This window comes from Pteropus medius, unplaced genomic scaffold (genome assembly GCF_902729225.1).
Source record: "Pteropus medius unplaced genomic scaffold, Ma_sr-lr_union100, whole genome shotgun sequence".
In the NCBI taxonomy this organism is placed as follows: domain Eukaryota; kingdom Metazoa; phylum Chordata; class Mammalia; order Chiroptera; family Pteropodidae; genus Pteropus; species Pteropus medius.
This window is the reverse complement of record NW_024351730.1, coordinates 40,905,153-40,924,080: the sequence shown is the minus strand read 5'-3', so window position 1 is coordinate 40,924,080 and position 18,928 is coordinate 40,905,153. Positions and strand designations below refer to the sequence as shown.

The following is an 18,928-nucleotide window of genomic DNA, read 5'->3' as shown; positions in this document are numbered from 1 at the left end:
AATTAAATTATTTCTGACATTAAAGAATATATTACTTTCAAATAGTACTTTGTAGCAGTTTTTTGGGAAAAAAAATCAAATTTCACTCAAATATCTGAGCTATTAGGAATTTAATATTTATAATGAGGTATGATAATAACCAACATTTATGTAATGCTCACCCATGTGCCTGGCACTATGTATTGCACATATATTAACTTATTTAACACTTACAACAACCCTAGGAGGTGGGAACTATTGTTATTAGATTTATTTTACCACTGAGGATATTGAGACATAAAATATACTTATGATCATATAGTTAGCCAAACTGCCGAGTCAGGATTTGAACCCAGGCTACACAACTTTAGAATCCTTACTACTGGTGGACACTAATGCCAGTGCTTAGTAAAGCCTCAGTAAATTTTTACTGTTATTGATAGACCAATATTAAAATACTGTAACACTTAAAAACAATATGATTTAATAGCATTTTGTTTATAATACTGAGGAAAACAGTATAGTAATTCTTCAAAAGAAGGGAACGGAAGAGTTAAGAATAGTAACATTTTTATTTTAGATGACCATTATCTTTATTCCTTATGAAGTTAAAATATTTTGGATATTTTTAGATAGCTATAACCTTTATGTGTATGGCTCTGGAAAATGATAGTCTTTGAAGCCCTTTTATCTAATGGTTTATTCTGCTTATTTTTTTTTTACCTACTCAATCAACAAACATTTAGTATCACTAAAAAATGTGCTCTGAAACTTGACACTAAATATAAGCTAACTTGAACAATTCTTTAGTGTCACATAACTATTATAAATCTGGAAGAAGAGAAGATATTTAAGATATATTTTATTCATGAAAAAACATATTTATAAGAACATTAGGGGGGAATAATTAGGTTTCTTACATTTCAAATGTACGATTCGCCATCTATAATCTATGGAAAACAGTTTTTTTTGTGTGTGGTTAACATTACCAGAGCCTCCTATCACTCCCTGTCTCGACAGTGTTCATTTCCTCTTGTTCTCTACCTTCTTTGCCTTAATCACCTTGCTTTCTCTTTTCTTTTTTTAAAAATCTTTTTCATAGTTTATCCCTCTTCATCATCACTTTTTCTCTTCTCTGTCTAGATGTGACCATACATTTTTGGAGTAATAGGGTGCTAAGATATTTATAGCTCACAGAAAGCAAGGCTGAACCATTATGTCCACCTTTTGCTCACTATGGTAGAGGCAGCTTCTACATATGAATAGTTCTATGACTCATCTCATTGCCTGTCTCATGGGAAGAAAAAACAAGAGAAAGACACATCTCCTGCGCAGTGACCCACTAAATATTTCTGAACACAACCTTCAGCATACCTCATGGTAAAAGCAGGTGGATGCATGGCTGAGAACCTTGAAGGCCTTCTTGAGGCTAATAATAAGGCTGTGAATATAACCCAATAACTCTGACTTCTAGTTATGTGGTATTTCAGTACCACCATTATCTTGAAATAATCCCTCTTTTTATATAAGGGATGATTCTTGCCATATTGAATATAAGTAGATGACAATAGGAGTCATTTGATTTAAAAATATTTGAACATAGAAAATTGATTTGACTCTTATAGACATTTTCTAGGGTTAATCAATAATTTTCACAACTCTACTATTCAAATTCACACATCTCTTACAAATCACATTCAAAATTTACCTCTTCTAAGTTTTCTAAGTTTATCAAGATGATTTTAGTGTGTTATTTAAATCTTTCCAACTGGCTCTGGGAGCAATTATATAATTTTTAAAGAATCACTTACGTTAACTTTCTTCCTTTTCACATTCATTTTACAAAAGAATTAACTTTTGGATTTGCACTGAGTTAATAAAACTGAAGAAATGATATTATGTCAGTTAGAGCTATTATACCTGGCAATAATCAATGCTTTTTTTTTCTGCCTTAGTAGCATTAGCATTTACAGGAAGAGAAAGGTTATGCAGGCCTTTTCTGTTCACATGTTTTACTTTAATCTGCTGAGATATACATTTTTTTCTATAAAACCCATGTCAAAGGTGGTCATGAAAAACTAAGAATCAAAAGTAGAAGTCAATGTTTTTGATAGCAACTAGAAAGAAATGCATCACACATAAAATATTAACCAAATTTAACTACCTGGAGACATCTTGTAATGATTTTGTGAAGGTTAGTCCTTGATCAATTTTTATGGATATATTCATACGTCTGTGTCATTGCTGAGATTACAAATTACATCTATCGTTATTAGAAACAGGAACATCTTTAAGGAAAGCAATATTTAAGTAGTCTTTACACAATATATATTTTATATACAACTGCTTATGTATGAGACAAATTTAAAAACTGTAGGAGTTGAAAACAGTTCTAAGGCATAGTGTTCGCCTTAACATTATGGGAGAACTTAGTGATAAAGCCAAATATGATGAGCAGAAAGGCTTCAAGGTCGACAGGTACTGATAGGTTCATTCACTCATTCATTAGCTCATATATCCACTCAGTGATTAAAAAATATTCATTGATCACTTACTGTGTGCAACTCACTTGCCTTTACTGAGGATACAGTAATAAACAAAATAGATGCTTTCTGAACCCTCAAGAAGCTTACATTCCTATGGGTGTGAATGATATTAAACAAATACTTAAAGACTTGTCTAACTGCAAGTGTAACAACTGCTGCAAAGTTAAGAGCTGTGTGTTCTGCACATTTATCTCAGGAGACCTGACAGCTAATGGATTCAGGGAAGATTTGAGACCCAAAGGATAAGCAAGAATTAGATAACAAAGCCAATAAGCCATTGGTTAAAATAACTTTTGATTAGAGATAGTCTAATATACTGGGTTAGGTATTCTGGAGGTGAGTTAGCTTTTTTAGTGCCCTCAAAGGCAGAGAACTAATTATGACTGAGATTACTAGTTGCCTACCCCATGTTTATTCTTTTTTTCTTCCTTGACAACAGAACCCAATTTTATTTAGAAAACATGTCCAGGTTAAACAACTACTTTTTTCCAGGTTCTGTTATAGTTATAAAGTGATTATTTAACACAACTTTTACTAATGCAAAGAAAACAAACATTTTGGATTGGGATACTAAGAAAGTTCCTCAGAAAAGGCTGTTGTAGCTATTAAACACAATTTTTACCTTTTGACCTTTCCCTTCATTTCTGAAATGAGAATGTCATAGCAGGAGCTATGGTCAATATCTTGGAAACATAAGGATGAGGGTCATCATCTAAGTGTGGAACAGAAAGCATGAAAGGACCTAGATGCCCACTGTTATTGTGGAATCCCTAGGACTCCTGGATTTCCACCGTCAGTTTTCTTTAATTTGAGAGAATAAAAAAAATTAATACACAAATATGTAGTGTCAATAGAATCTTATTGTAGGAAACATTGCCTTCCTTCTCATCAGATTGGCTTTATCCTCTTTCTGCTTTGATATTGACAAAGAAATAAATGTTCAAATAAATATGGTATGTTTGTTTCTGTGTTTATGTAAACAGTAAGCAAAGAATTACAAAGTGAAGAATATCACTTTTATCAAGAATGCTTCACAGAAGAGATTCCACTTGAACTGAGCTTTATAATTTTATATTTACCTTCAAATTTAAAAAGGCTTTGCATTCAAGAAGAATTTTCTGAAATTTTTTCCCATAGGCATGTGAGAGCAAATGAAAATTTCCAGCAGATTTTGTCATGTTTTAGTACAATACTTATTTGTTATTGAGATGCCCATTGTTTGAGACTGGAAGATCTAAAGGTTAAAGAGGTAGTTATATAGTTGTCAAATAGTATTTTAGAGCCCATGCCAGGATTGTTTTGGTAGTGAAGAAAGAGATAAGGTGAGAGAAGATACAATAGATAACTGATGATTTTTAGTTACAGAGGAGAAAGGTAAAGTGAAAGCCAGCTTTCTATTTTCAGGCCTGGCTAAATAAGGAATTACTATAGGCAGGCAAGAAAGAATAGATAAATGGTTGGGTAATTGGGGAAGGGAAGATAATGAGTTTTATTTTATTTCATTATCTGAGGACAATGAAGTGTAAATGTTCATCGAAGAACTGGAAATTTGTGACTGAAATGTGAATTGTATAGTGTCAGAGAAACTAGTTGGAATCAATGGTTTTACTGCCTACATGGTTTTATCCATCAGCACTTCTTATTATTTACTGAGCCTTGAAGTATTATGGTATCAATGACAATTCTAGTTCCTTTCATAAAGCAGCATTAAGATAAAAGATTTTTTTCACTGTGTCAAGAGAATATGGAAAATAAAACCAATATTTCTTATTTTTGCCTATTACTTAAAATTTATATTATGTCATATCTATATTAAAATATTTTTCTTTCTAAAATAACCCTTATTTTTTCTAAATTATAGATTTAAAGAGTCACGTATTTAGAATGATGAATGTTAATGCTGAAAAATGACAAGGGTAACATGTTTTTGATTATAATTTGTAGTATGCAAAACAAAGATAATTTGATTATCATCTGAAATGCCTTTCTTCTGTATATAGCCTCAATTAAGCAACCTGTATTTGCATATTGATAAATTACTTTAATCAAAATTTTTTGCACATTCAGGCAAATTTCCCTACAATTATGGCCTATATATATTTTTTATTACATATATTTGATTAAAGACTTCAATTCAAAGTTTTGATTGAAACTTTCATTGAAGTCTTACGTAATTCACCGATAGAACAAGCTTCATTATAAAAGAAGTTCTAAGTGGCTTTTTAATAATTATATATTTAGGACTTTAAAATAAAATTTTATACTTACCTATGAAATAATGGCTGGAACAAGTACCCCCAAAATATGATTATAGTTTATTTTAGTCCAAATCATAGTAAGTGATTTTTACTATATTGTGCTACCTAATATTATCTATCTATCTCTATCTCTATCTCTATCTCTATCTCTATCTCTATCTCTATCTCTCTCTATCTCTCTCTATCTCTCTCTCTCTATTTCTATCTCTATATCTATATCATCTATATCTATATCTATTTAACTATTTATCTACATATCTATATCTATGTAAAATATATATATATATATATCACTAGAAACAGAAATAGAAGAATATTTCATAACTTGAAAGAACAAGTTCTGGTTTAACTGCCTAGAATTTTAACTCTAGTGTAATATATGAATTTCTGTCATATAGCTATTCTAATTTACCTGTTGTATATTGCTGTGGGCTTGTCCTACTAGTGAGAATTTGTCTCCTAAGCACTGCAGGACTGAAATTCTAGTCTTCCCTTGTGCCTCTGCACCCTCTTTCACATTGCCCTTCTGAGTTGTGGTTGAGAGTCTGAGGATCTCCTTTTCTTCTTCCCTGCAAATTGTACCCTTTACTAGTTTTTAGCTTTCCTTTGTAGCTTCATACCCCCTTCAGCTTTAAAATTTGGCAAATATCTTACGGAAGAGGCTTGTACTTGTTGCTAATCCTTGCTTTAGTGTGGCTTTGGTTCTTAAGCATCATTAGACCACAGATTTTACTCTGTCTCTCCAGCCCAGACCTCTAGCTCTTGCCTACTCTATCACTTAGCAACTTATTTTTTAATTTTATTTTTTATTAGGTTTTTAAATTTTTATTTTTAATTTATTGACATTAAATATTATTTTATATTAGTTTCAAGTGTACTGCATAGTGGTTAGACATTTATATAATTTACAAAATGATCCCCCCAATAAGTAGTACCACCTGACATTATATATAGCCATTACCATATTATTGACTATATTCTCTGTGCTGTACTTCACATCCCTGTGACTATTTCCTAACTACCAATTTGTACTTCTTAATCACCTTTTTTCCACACCCCCAAATATTCCTCCCATCTGGCAATCACCACTTTGTTCTCTGTATCTATGAGTGTTTTTGTTTTATTTGTTCATTTATTTTGTTCCTTAGATTCCACATATAATTAAAAGCACATGGTATTTGTCTTTCTGTCTGACTTATTTCACTTAGCATAATACTCTCTAGGTGCATCCATGTTGTGCAAATAGTAAGGTTTCATTTTTTTTTGACTGAGTAATATTCTATTGTATATGTGAACCACAACTTCTTTATCCAATTGTCTATCGATGAGCACTTAGGTTGCTTCCATATCTTGGCTATTGTATATAGTGCTGCAGAGAACGTAGGGTTGCATATATCTTTTCAAGCACATTTATAATGGTGAAAAGCCAGAGACAAGGTTGGGTTCCCCTAGTCTACAGTTCCTCATACTAGACTATGTGACCTTTAAAAGCTCCATTAGTTACTCTTTCCCTTGGAATAATTTCTCTGCCTATGGCATACTCGGTCTTTAGCTCTTGTCCTGACTTGGTAAATGCCTGTATGGAAGAAAGCAGCTTGTAACGTCACCTTACATAGGGAGGACTCTTCCCTTTTTTGAATTTAGTGCATAAAGTCCTCTTTGCTTCTATAGATATCAAATATCGTTAAAACTATAAGTTTAACATTTTACCATTTTTAAAAGATAAAAGTGATTTCCCCAAATCTACTCATTGGTAAAAGTCCTAGAGTACTGTTTTAATTAAATAAATTATATTAAATAAAATTTAATTAAATAAAATATATTAAAGAGCAATTTAGAAACATATGGTTACTGTCATTCAACATTTTAAAAAAGTTTAATTTACAATAATATAGTAATTTAAATTTTTATTTATAGCTCAACATATGTATAGAGTAAAAATTGACAACTACAAGAAGAAACAAATTCAAAAGATAAACCTATTTTATTTTATCTATCTAGCTAGATATATCTTTAAAATACAGAATAGAGTTGACCACCCTGTGATGTTACTGACAAGAAAAAAATAAATGGCATTAATAACAAATATCAAAAATGTAAAGGATAGCTCTACAGGTTCTTGAAGCAATAGACGATTATTCATTTTCTTAATAAATTTGAAAACAGGTGAAATGGAAAATAACCCTTACTGAAGAAAAAAATAATCTAGATTTGCTATATTATCTATTCATTTTTTGAACAAAACTTATTAGATATGCAAATAAAGTACAATATAAATGGGTTATAATTTAAATGAATTAAGAAGTACAACAATGCAAATGAAAAATTTACAATAATGAAATGAAAATAGCCAAGTGGTCTCAACGGCAGATTTAAGATGACAGAAGACAGAATCAGTGAATTAAAATATAGCTCAATAGAAATAATTGAATCTGAAAAACAGACAGAAAAAGATTGAACAAAATGAGCAGTTTCAGAGACCTATTGGTCAGTATCACATATTCCAGCATATATGTAATCGGATTCCCAGAAGAAGAGGTAAGAAAGGAGAAAAAAAATATTTTTAATAATAATGAAATACTTTCCAAATTTATTGAAAAACATGAATATACAAATCCAGGTGGCTCAATGAACTGCAAGTAGAATAAATATAAAGAGAACACACTTAGACACATCATAGTTAAAATGCTGTAAGCCAGAAACAAAGAGAACATCTTGAAAACAAAAAGTAGTTTATTACATACAATGAAAATAACATGATTAATTGCGAATTTCTCATCAGGAATAGTGGAGGCCAGGAATCAGTAAAATGACATATTCAAAATACTGAAGGAAAAAAGTGTCAACTAAGAATGTTTTTAAATTCTTTTTCTTTTTTTTATTAAAATTATTGGGATAACATTGGTTAATAAAATCAAATAGGTTTCAAGTGTACAATTCAATAATATGTCACATGTATATTGCATTGTATGTTCACCATTCAAAGTTAAAGTTCTTTGTCACCGAATATTTGACCCCCTTTACCCCTATCAACTTCTCCTTCTCCCTCTCCTCCCTCTGTTCCTTCTGGTAACCACTAACTTACTGTCCATGTTCATAAGTCTCTGTTTGTTTGTCATGTTTGTTGCTTTCAGTTTTGTATTCCACATATGCATAAAATCGTATGGTTCTCAACTTTTTCTGTCTGACTTATTTCACATAGCATGATATTCTCAAGATCTATGTTGTCTCAAATGGCAGTATTTTATCTTTTTTTTTTTTTTATGTCAGAGTAATATTCCATTGTATATATGTACCACATCTTCTTTATCCAATTATCTCTCCAAGGACACTTGAGTTGTTTCCATGTCTTGGCCACCATGAATAATGCTGCTATGAACATCAGAATGCATATAACTTTATGGATGTTTTCAGAATTTTTGGGTAAATACCCAGAAGAGGGATTGCTAGGTCATATGGTAATTCTATTCTTAATTTTTTGAGGAACCTCCATACTGTTTTTCATAGTGGCTGTACCAATTTACATTCATACCAGCAGTGTATGAGGGTGCTTTTTCCCCTACAATCTCTCCAACACTTGTTATTACTTGTGCTGTTCATGATAGCCATTCTAAAGGTGTGAGGAGGTATCTTGTAGGTTTGCTTTGCATTTCTCTAATAACAGTGAAATTGAGCATCTTTTTGTATGTCTGTTGGCTATTTGTATGACTTCTTGGAAGAAGTGGTTGTTCAGGTCCTCTGCCCACTTTTTAATTGGATTTTTTTTTGTTAATTGTTAAGTTTTATGAGTTCTTTGTATATTTTGGATATTAGGCCGTTATTGGAGGTGTTGTTTGCAAATATTTTGTCCCATTCAGATGGTTGCCTCTTTGTCTTGTCGATGGTTTCTTTTGCTGTGCAGAGACTTTTTAGTTTGAAATAGTCTCATTCATTTATTTTTGCTTTTACTTCCCTTGCCTTTGAGATCAAATTCATAAAATCCTCTCTAAATCCAAGGTCCATGAGTTTAGTATCTATGTTTTCTTCTACGTAATTTATTGTTTCAGGTTTTATGTTCAGGTCTTTGATCCATTTTGAGTTCATTTTGGTGTATGGTGACAGATAAAAATCTCATTTCATTCTTTTGCATGTGGCTTTCTAATTTTCCCAGCACCATTTATTGAAGGGGCTTTCCTTTCTCCATTGTATGTTTTTGGCTCCTCTGTCAAAAACTATTTGCCCATATATATGGGGGTTTATTTCTGGACTCTCGATCCTGTTCCATTGGTCTGTGTGTCTGTTTTTCTGCCAATACCATGCTGTTTTGATTATCGTCACTTTGTAGTATAATTTGAAGTCAGGTAGTAGGATACCTCCGGGCTTGTTCTTTTTTCTCAGGATGGCTTTGGCTATTTGTGGTCTTTTGTGCTTCCATACAAATCCGATGATTTTTTTGTTCTACTTCTTTAAAAAGTACCATTGGGATTTTGATAGTCATTGCACTAAATCTGTATATTGCTTGGGATAATATGGTCATTTTAACTATGCCGATTCTTACAATCCATGAACATGAAATATCTTTCTATTTCTTTGTGTCTTCAATTTCTTTTATTAATGTTTTGTAGTTTGCGATAAATAGGTTCTTCACATGCTTTTTAGATTTATTCCTAGATATTTTATTCTTTTTTGTTGCAATTGCAAAAGGAATTTTTTTCATTTCTTCAACTAAGAATTCTATATCCAATGAAAGCATCATTAAAAAACAATTACGATATAAAGACATCTCCAAATCTTTTACCATAGCATGGTAAAAGAAAAATTTATTCTGAGACTGAAACTCAGTTTAACTTTTATTTACAGTGTACTACAGCTTAGGAGATTACTCAGGGATCAAATGCTTCATTCCTTGCTGGGGTTGAGGAGTTTTATTGTGGATGTCTGGTAATCAGAGTTTTGTTTTGGAATATCAGAGCATACCTGCAGTTTAATATGTCTGAGGTCAGATGGTGATATGAAATTTCACATGTCAAAGTGTCAGGGAACACAGATGGGATATTCTGAATTTAGATGAACTCAGAATCTGGTCTCTGGACTACAGGTCAGCTAAGCTTGCTTTTTAAGTGGTTAATACAGGAGTTCTGGGCATGGGAAATTTTGCAGGGACTTTCACTTGACATTACTGAATACAATCACAAAGCATATGAAATGGTTTTCCCAAAATACATACAAGGTGACCTTTTTGAAGTTGGTCAAAACCAGCGATTTTTTTTTTTAATTGCCTGAGACATGTCTTCATATGATTCTCAACAACTTAAAATACTAAGAACTTTACTTTTAAATATCCTGTTGGCATCTCTCTTCAGACAAGGGAAATATCATTGAGGGTTATATGTAGTCTCACACCTAATAGAACTAATAGTGCTAATGACAATGAAATTAATGAAAGTAATGAAAGTAAACACTAGTACTTGTTATGTTTCAGATACCATAATTCTAAGAATTTTACATATATCAATTATTGTAATTCTATGATTATTTATGTCATTTTTGGGTAGGGCCCTGGTTTAACAGATGAAGAAGTCAGAAAGCCAGGACACCTAAGACATACTTTTAATTTGCATGGAGGCATTTTATTTTTACAGATATTTTATGATATTTTTCCTAATTGCTTCTTCATTTTTTTCTCTCACTGTTTCCTCTGGGAAATGGACATAGCTACTAAGCACTGCCAGTCCCTCACTTAAATGGAAATTTTAATGCTGTATGTTTCTTTGAATAATTGGCTGATGGTTCAAAGGCTGGCATATAAGCCTATGACCTAGATTAATGTCCTAGCTAAAAAATTAAGCCAGGAAAATGAGAATCTGGCATTTTTAGCTTTTGTTCTGGCGTTTAAATTCTGCTGCAAAGCATGTGGAATTTCCCAAATACAGGAACGGAATTCAAATACTAGGTTTAAAAGAAAAAGGCATGAGAAGTGTCTATTATATTCGCGCATCATATTCTTCCCTATATTCTGTGATATATAAAGGATCACCACAGAGATCTGATAATCTTATCTATACATACTATTTTTCTCTGAAATGTTGTTAAGTGTCTATATATAGGTATTGTTTAAGTGATTGTTGCTAGACAGGGTTTCAGATTTGTCTTATCAATCATTATCGTAGGAAATTTACTTGAAATACTAATCTCTTGGTCAAATAAAATGAATATCAAAAATGAGTAAGAAGAGTCCAAAAACATCAATAAAGGATGCAAGCAGGAAATGAGTTTTCAGAGAAGCATAAATATGCTATAAGAAGAGGTTGTCCTGAACAAAAGCAGTATATTTTCAAGTGGTAGAGGATCCACTCAATCTATTTTAGGGTAACTAGTTTGATGAAATTTAGGGTAACTAGTTTGATGAACTTTCCTAAGTGGGAACACACTGTTGTTGAAGAAAACTGATCATTGATGCAATTTTGTACATAGCTAAAGGCTTTTTTTTTTTTTTTTTAAATGGTTCCTGTGTGCCAGTAGCCAAACCCATCCATCATCTAGGCTAGGCACTGGAAGAAGGAATAGATGGTGGCAACAGACTGTTAAGGGAAGCAGAACAATAATAGCTTCCGATAGGGAATTAAAATGTATAGGAGAGACAATCAAGAACTTTGCAAAGCTTTCCTAAATATACTGCATGTAATGTGTACTCATGATTTCTTTGTGCTTTTGTACCCTCTTTCATTTTCCTTTCACATGCCACAGAAGCAATCCAAAAAGATCCAAGGCATTTTTTGAGGTACTGCTGCTATTGCTTATCCTCACCCAACCCTTACGAGATATATTCTTGATGCAGACAAGAAGAAAACAGCTGCTGACATTTCTTAGTTGACTTACTGATTGTGGCCTTTGGTGTTTGACAGAGGACTTAAACCAGAAATGTGGGGCTTCCTACAAGAATGTCCTCCTCCACTCATGATCAGTAATCTTAACTATATTTAGTAATTTTTTAGGAGTGGATGATGAGGTTGTTGGCATATGCTTGAGAAGAATAATTGGATGTAAGAAGCAAGAAAAAGTATATTTTATAAAGTGTGGCTCCTAGATGGACTTCGAAACTATGCCTTCTCAGTATCTAAGTTTTTTTGACTTTTTGAAACAGTAAAATACTTTCCTATATAGCCCAAATCCTGATTGTTTAATTTTATTTTTTTGCATTGAAATAATCTTTTGTGGAATAATAAGATTAATGCTTTTATAGAATCAGGTACTAATTTAAATATTTTACTTGTTTTAACTCATTTAATCTTTGTAACAATCCTATGATATATTATATAAACATTATAATTTTTCCCATTTACAGATAGGAAACTGAGGAAGACAGAGGTTAGTGGCTTACCTAGGGTCCCAACACAAGTAAGGTGCAGATATTTGGAACCCAAGAAGTCTAGTGCTGGAGTCTACAACTATAGTCATAATAATCTCCAGTTTACCAGAAAATAATTAAAAGTTTAAAAGTTTGATCTTTAAACATAATGTAGATGAAGATACATGTTATATAATGTTTAAAATAATTTGAGGAAATGAGTTTTAAAAAGTTTTCATTGAGATGATTAGCTAATGGTTTACAGAAATTAATTGTGCAACAAATTTATGATATATTTAATTCAGTTTAGAATTATTATTGCAATTATTAATATTCATGTGGTTCATGTTGATTAAAAATGTTAATATAACTGTAGAGCATATAAAGAGCCATAAATGATGAAAGGGGAAGCCTTTTAACTTAATTGCAATCTATTAAAAATGAAATAAGCAGTCTCATTTAAAAAATAAGTAAAGTATGCTCATTTAGGAGAGTAAGCAGGAATAGTTTTGCTACTTATGAAAATAATAATCATTACTCTCCTGTATAAAATTTGATATTCATTGTGAAATTTAAAAATAAGAGTTTGATCTATATTATAAAAGCATTTTTGTCATGAATATGGACCTAAATTTCATGATTCTGATTATTTTACCTTAAATTTTGACAAGTGACTTTACACATTTATTAGGAGGGCATAGGTTAGGGATGCTCTTTTAAATTTCTATTTTTAATAATTAAAGAAAATTTTCATAATTCTCTACTTATACCATTGTTCAGGTGAACAACCATGCAAATATTTTCTTGGATATTTTCTATGTGTTTCTGCTCACCCATCGAATTTTTTTTCAGGATATTCCAGCACCAGGCAGCTATGATGTTCAAAAATCATATGAGATGTCCCAAGTTCAACATAGATACATGCCGCCTCGTAGTTTTGTGGCTAAAGTAAAACATACCTCCTTTCTTAGCACAACTCCCCGGTGCCTGGACAAAATGACGGATGGACCAGGTAAGTGTAGACTATCTTTTCAAAGTTATGGGGAAAAAAACCCTAAGATTTCTATATTAAAGTAGACAATTGTAAACATATACTCACATTTACCATGCCTCTTTTAAGTGTGCAGTGCAAAACGTAAATAAATAAAAAAATAAACCTTGCTTATTTGGCAAAAGATTTTAGGTTTTTCTTTCAACTGTAAGATTTGTTTGGAGTTTTATGTCTCTTTATTTTACCAAAGACAATTATACCAATTTTCTTAAGCTGATATTCATCTTCTATTAGGAAAAACCCCAAATTCTTAATATGCTAGAGTTGTTAGAGGAGAAAGGTACTTTGCAACGATTTGGAACATCAGTCATGTACAAGATAAACATCAGGCCAGGCTTCAACATTAGTTTACAAATGTATTGCCATTAAACAACCAAATCGTTCTAATGAATCTTTGTGAGAATTTTAAGTAAAAAAATGAAACAGAATGGAGAAACTCTTTCAAGAGATTTTAATGAAAAATCAGAGTAGAGGAATATACCCTGTCAAGCAAATAATAATACTTGAGGGAGCCTGAGGTCTATAAAGGCTTATTTTGTTTTTTATTGTCTTTCAAGAATCAAGTATATTGCCAACTTAAAGGTTCATTTTAAGTCAAAATTTAACTTTTCTTTTCTTCTCTTGAGTTATTGTACCATTGTTGATTTTGTCAGGTCTTAGCTTTGTTATGAAGTAGAATTTAAACAACTTAAGTGCGTCCCTGACCACACTCAATACATGGTCATCCAGGAGTGGTACAGGGAAATTAGTTCTTTTGAGTTTTGGTACTATCACTGTCACCATTGCCAAGCACGATTAATCAAATAACAAAAATAACCACTTCAGAGTCCCTTGAAGTAGATTATGCTGAACTTCATATTTTTTGAAGGATTTTTTCTCTCTGCCTTTACTCGCCTCTTCATAAAAATGATTGTGGATGGAATGCTTAATAAGAGTTTAAGTACCAAGATTGGCACTACGACTTTTCATTGCTTCAGTATTTAGCTGAGGGCAAATAAATTCACTAATTGCTTCATCAGTTTCTATTTTACAAAATTAAGATAATATTTGCCACCTACTTGGCTCTTATGAGAATACTAAAGATTAATAAGACAATATTTTAAAGTCATTTTCAGAGTCTTTGAAGCTTTTTGTAAGTATAAAATCTTATAATATGAAAGATATTTCTTAATGTCAAGCCAACACTAGTTCCTAAAAGAATTTGGGGGAAGGGGATATCTTCATTATGACAGTTATTTGAAAGTCAAAGACATAGTGACTGTCACAGTTGCTCTACTACTATAAAGTAGCCAGCTTGCTAAATGAAAAGAGTTTATCTTATTGGTTAAACCAATAATCTATCATTTGTCATCCTGCATCTTAAAGTAGCATATACTTCAAAGAAATGATAGCAGAAATCCTACATGTCTCTGTAATCAATGAATTAGAAAAACTATGGATTTCTGAAGCTATTACGTGATGCCATGATGTATGAAATTTGATTTCCTCTGACATGCGCATATATTGTAGTAATTAGAGAACTGTTCATTCTTTTAAATTTAATCTGCTATCTTAAAGTATGCAGTCCAAACTATGTCTCTAACATAGATTTAATAGATGACCAGGGCTTATTCAATTAATATCCATGCCTCATTTTGGTAATTGAAGATTAACTTCCATTTGTCTTTTGTTACATTAATCCAATCAAGGAAAAGATATCCAGGTGTGATGTTGTCAACTCTCTAAATAGATTATTATTTTTTTATTGGTTTTTACGTAGGTTTTTTTTAATTGATCAATATCACAAAGAATTCTTGATTCTTTTAAATATATACATACTAATATGGTATTCTGCTTAAAAATAAGAGTAGCCCATTTCTCTTCATAATACTTAATACCATCTAACTTTTACTGGTGACAACTAATATGTTGTCTTTTTTTTTTTTTTTAATCATCTGTTATAGAATCAAAAGATGCAGTGGTAGTAGTTGTATTAGTTATATGCTTTTGTCATATCTTCATATCATATTTTCTTAGAAATAAAATAAGAAAAAGTGTGTTTATTAACCCTATTATTTTGTCATTTAAACATTGGTAATTTTGTTTTACTTTAATACCAATGGGAAGGAACTTCTTGGGTTATATGTCAAATTCTTTATGAGTCAGATAAAATTATTTTCTGTTATTACGCGTGTATATTTATATATACATAAAGCTATAAGATTATTTGAATCAATTTATAGAACATGATATGCATATTTGTTACTTGAGACATGACATTATTAAGAAGAATTGAGTGATTTGCTTTATAGAACTTTAAGAACATGTATATTGTTATCTGTCTACCTATAAATAGAATTGACAAAGTAAAACTGATTACTGAATATCTTACATTTGTAGGTAAAAGTGTTAAGAACTGAGGTTGATAAATTATATGAGTTATGAATTTGGTTGATATGTGAATAATATTCTCACAGGACTTACAAGCTTATGAGACATGCATTCAATCACTCAATATTTTATAGCCTTGTATTTATTTCAAATTGCTTTAGAACTGTTATTTACAATATGGAAATGGTTTTGTGTTATTCATAAAGTCTTTTCTTTGACTGCATATATTTAACAAGGATAAAACCTATTTTCATTAGTCTAAATTAAAGAGGGAAATAGTATATTTGCAATTAGTATAATATATAAATTAAATATTGTGTAACTAATAAAAACACATTAGAATCATTTAATGAAGAAATTATTAAATGAGGTATATCACATTATAAAGCAATCTACTTTCATTGCACCAAATTTTAATTCATGGATACATAAATGATCTTGTGATGGATCCAGCTCAGGTAAAGTAAAATTTTTAAGTATAAAAAGACTTAAACATTACTTTATCTCTTGTATTGACCTATTTTTGGACACTTAGAGGAGGAAAACACTCAGCAAACTTAAAAAAATGAATGAAAATATTGAGAGTGATGAAAATTGGAGACTTTCATATATCATGGTGGAAGTAAAAATTGACATCAGCAATTCTCAAGGGCAGGCTAGCAGAATGTTTCAAATATACATGCCATTTAACTGCAAAATTCTACTTCTGGGATTACCCTAAGAAAATAATTAATGATATGCCCTAAATTTAAGCATAAAAGATATTCATCAAAGAACACTAATAATGAAAAGTGTAAAATGTCCTAAAGGAAGAAAAATGGGATTTAGTTAATCTGATACATCGAATGAATAGAGTACTATGAAATATTTAAAAATGGCATATATTTTTTAAAACTGGAAACAAGATAGGATTAATTTGATCAATCATTTAACATGTGCATTGAGAGCCTCTTATGTATTAAGCACTGTTCCAAGGACTTGTGAAACAACAGTGAACAGAATATAAACATAATTGTTTCATAGAGCCTAATTTCAGGTGTAAGAGGCATTAATAAGTGAATGAAGGTATAGATCAGTAGATGAAAGAAAAGGATCAGTAGATGAAAGAAAAGGAAGGGAGAAAGGAAGGGAGGGAGGGGGAGAAAGAGGGAGAGAGAAGGCAGAGAAGGAGAAAAGGAAAGAAGGAAAGAAGGAAGGGAGAGAGGGAAGAAAGAATGCCAGGTAGTTATAAATGCTATGGAGAAAACTAAGAGAGAAAAAGAGAATTGTAAGTTAGAATGGGTAGCGAACCAGTTTTACATAATGTTATCGGAGAAGGCCTCCCTTGAGAATATTTAACAACCTTAGACTTGTTAAAAATTTTGTTTTTTGTTTTTCAATTTTTATTTGTGTTTTCTATATGAACATATGTTGGTTTATAGTAAAAAATTAAGATTTTTAGTGGAAGAAGAACAATTGAAGTTTAAAGTGTAATTTTTATTAATATCAAATATTTAAATGAGTGTTAAACTCACCAATGCATAGCATATAAGACAACACTTGAAGGCTGAACATAACAGGTACTGAGACTTCATGTAGAAAGTGTAGATCACTTCTCATGAAAATAACATTGTGATTTCTGCATCACATTCCCACAGGAAATTATTTCAGGAAACAAATATAATTTATCTTAGAAGTTAATTAAACATATCTCATGAAGGTAGTTTTGTTCACTTTTTCAATAAACATAAGCAATACCTTTGATATAAAAATCAGTGTAGTGTGAAAACTAATTATTTATTCTATTTTCTCAATGGCTTGTAATAATATAGCTTCAGCAGCACTATAGAGTTTATCAGAATGCAGTTCATCCCTCTTGTTCAGTACTGTCAGCCTCCTGTAATAAATATGTAATTTTTTTGTTTGTTCTTCTGTAGCTTCTGGAAATGCTTCTGGGTTATTAAAATGCAAGATAATTCTGAGTATAGGCAAAATCTGTCAAATCAATTTTGGGTATTTATTGATTCTATTTTTTTATTAAAAGTAATGGAAATATTATTGAAAATTAGGTAACTATTATTTTTCTATCTTTTTTTCCCTTTGGTTACTCTATATATTTAAGGTAATTTCTCATTTATACATAACTTGAGAATGATTATATTTGTTAATAAGCATATATTATAGGTAAAATTATCCTAATAGTCTGCAGATTACTAGTTTTCTGAGTTATTCACTTTTTGAAAACTAAAGAATCTTTGAAAACTATGAGAAAAGCTTCATTTGAGAGGGAGAGTGCATATGTAAGGTGGGGAGGAAAGAACTGATGCACAATATTTTAGAACATAAAGGATTATAGAATCAAAGTCTAAAGTAGACTGGTAACTTTAAGGCAGAAAATGCTCTTTATTGAGATGGGAGATAACATGTAAAGAATAACTGAAAATACTTACATTTTATATTTATATATTTAGAGAGAATTTATAGAGGAAAGCTTATCTCAAATATTTTATAGTTATGACATTATATAATGGAATGAATTATAAATTGATAAAACAAAAAAGGCACACAGTTTTAAAAATAATTGTATCACCTTGAATTAAGAGAGCTAAACATAGCGTATAAAATAAAAAGAGGCCTTTGGATTATGTCTGTTCACAATTGTATCCTAGAGCTTGGCATATGGGAGGACAGGAAATATCAGATGAGTGTATATGTGCATATTCAGATCCTTTTCTATTTTTCTTTTCTATTCCTTTAATATGAACATTGATCTGATCCTTTTCTTTTTTTTAAAGAACATTTATTTTTCAATTACAGTTGACATACAATATTATTTTATATTAGTTTCAGGTGTACAGCATAGCGATTAGACATTTAGTTAATTTACAGAGTGATCTCCCTGATTAGACTAGTCCCCACCTGGCACCACACATAGTTATTATGATATATATGTGTATGTGTGTGTGTGTGTATATATATATATAAATATATATATATATATTTATATATATATATATAATTTTTTTTATGGTGACATTGGTTAATGAAATCCAGTAAGTTTCAGGTCTATAATTTAACAGTAAGGCATATATGTATTTACACTGTGTGTTCACCTCCCATAGTTAGATTTCTTTTTGTCACCACATATTTGACCCCTTATACCCCATCTACCTCTCCTCTCCCTCCTCACCACTACCTTCTGGTGACCACTGATCTGTTGTCCATGTTCATGAGTCTCTGTTTGTCCTGTTCATTTGTTGCTTTTAGGTTAATATCCTGCATATAAGTGATATCATGTGGTTAATGTGACCAGTGCAGTCTTTACATTTGGACAGCAACAAAAGCGTCTTTGGTTAATTCACAAACTAAGACCGAAATCTTTAATTCATGTGTTGTTTTTGTTTTTGAGTTTTGAAAC

The 18,928-nt window shown here is 31.1% G+C and overlaps 1 protein-coding gene across 1 annotated transcript in view; it reads left to right on the top strand.

Moving 5' to 3' along the window:
- STPG2 (sperm tail PG-rich repeat containing 2) overlaps positions 1-18,928 on the top strand; it is a 464,008-nt gene that overhangs the window by 150,122 nt on the left and 294,958 nt on the right. The window contains exon 12 of the mRNA XM_039845754.1: positions 12,963-13,122. Within this exon, the coding sequence (XP_039701688.1) occupies positions 12,963-13,122 (160 nt within the window). The remainder of the gene's footprint in view (positions 1-12,962; positions 13,123-18,928) is intronic.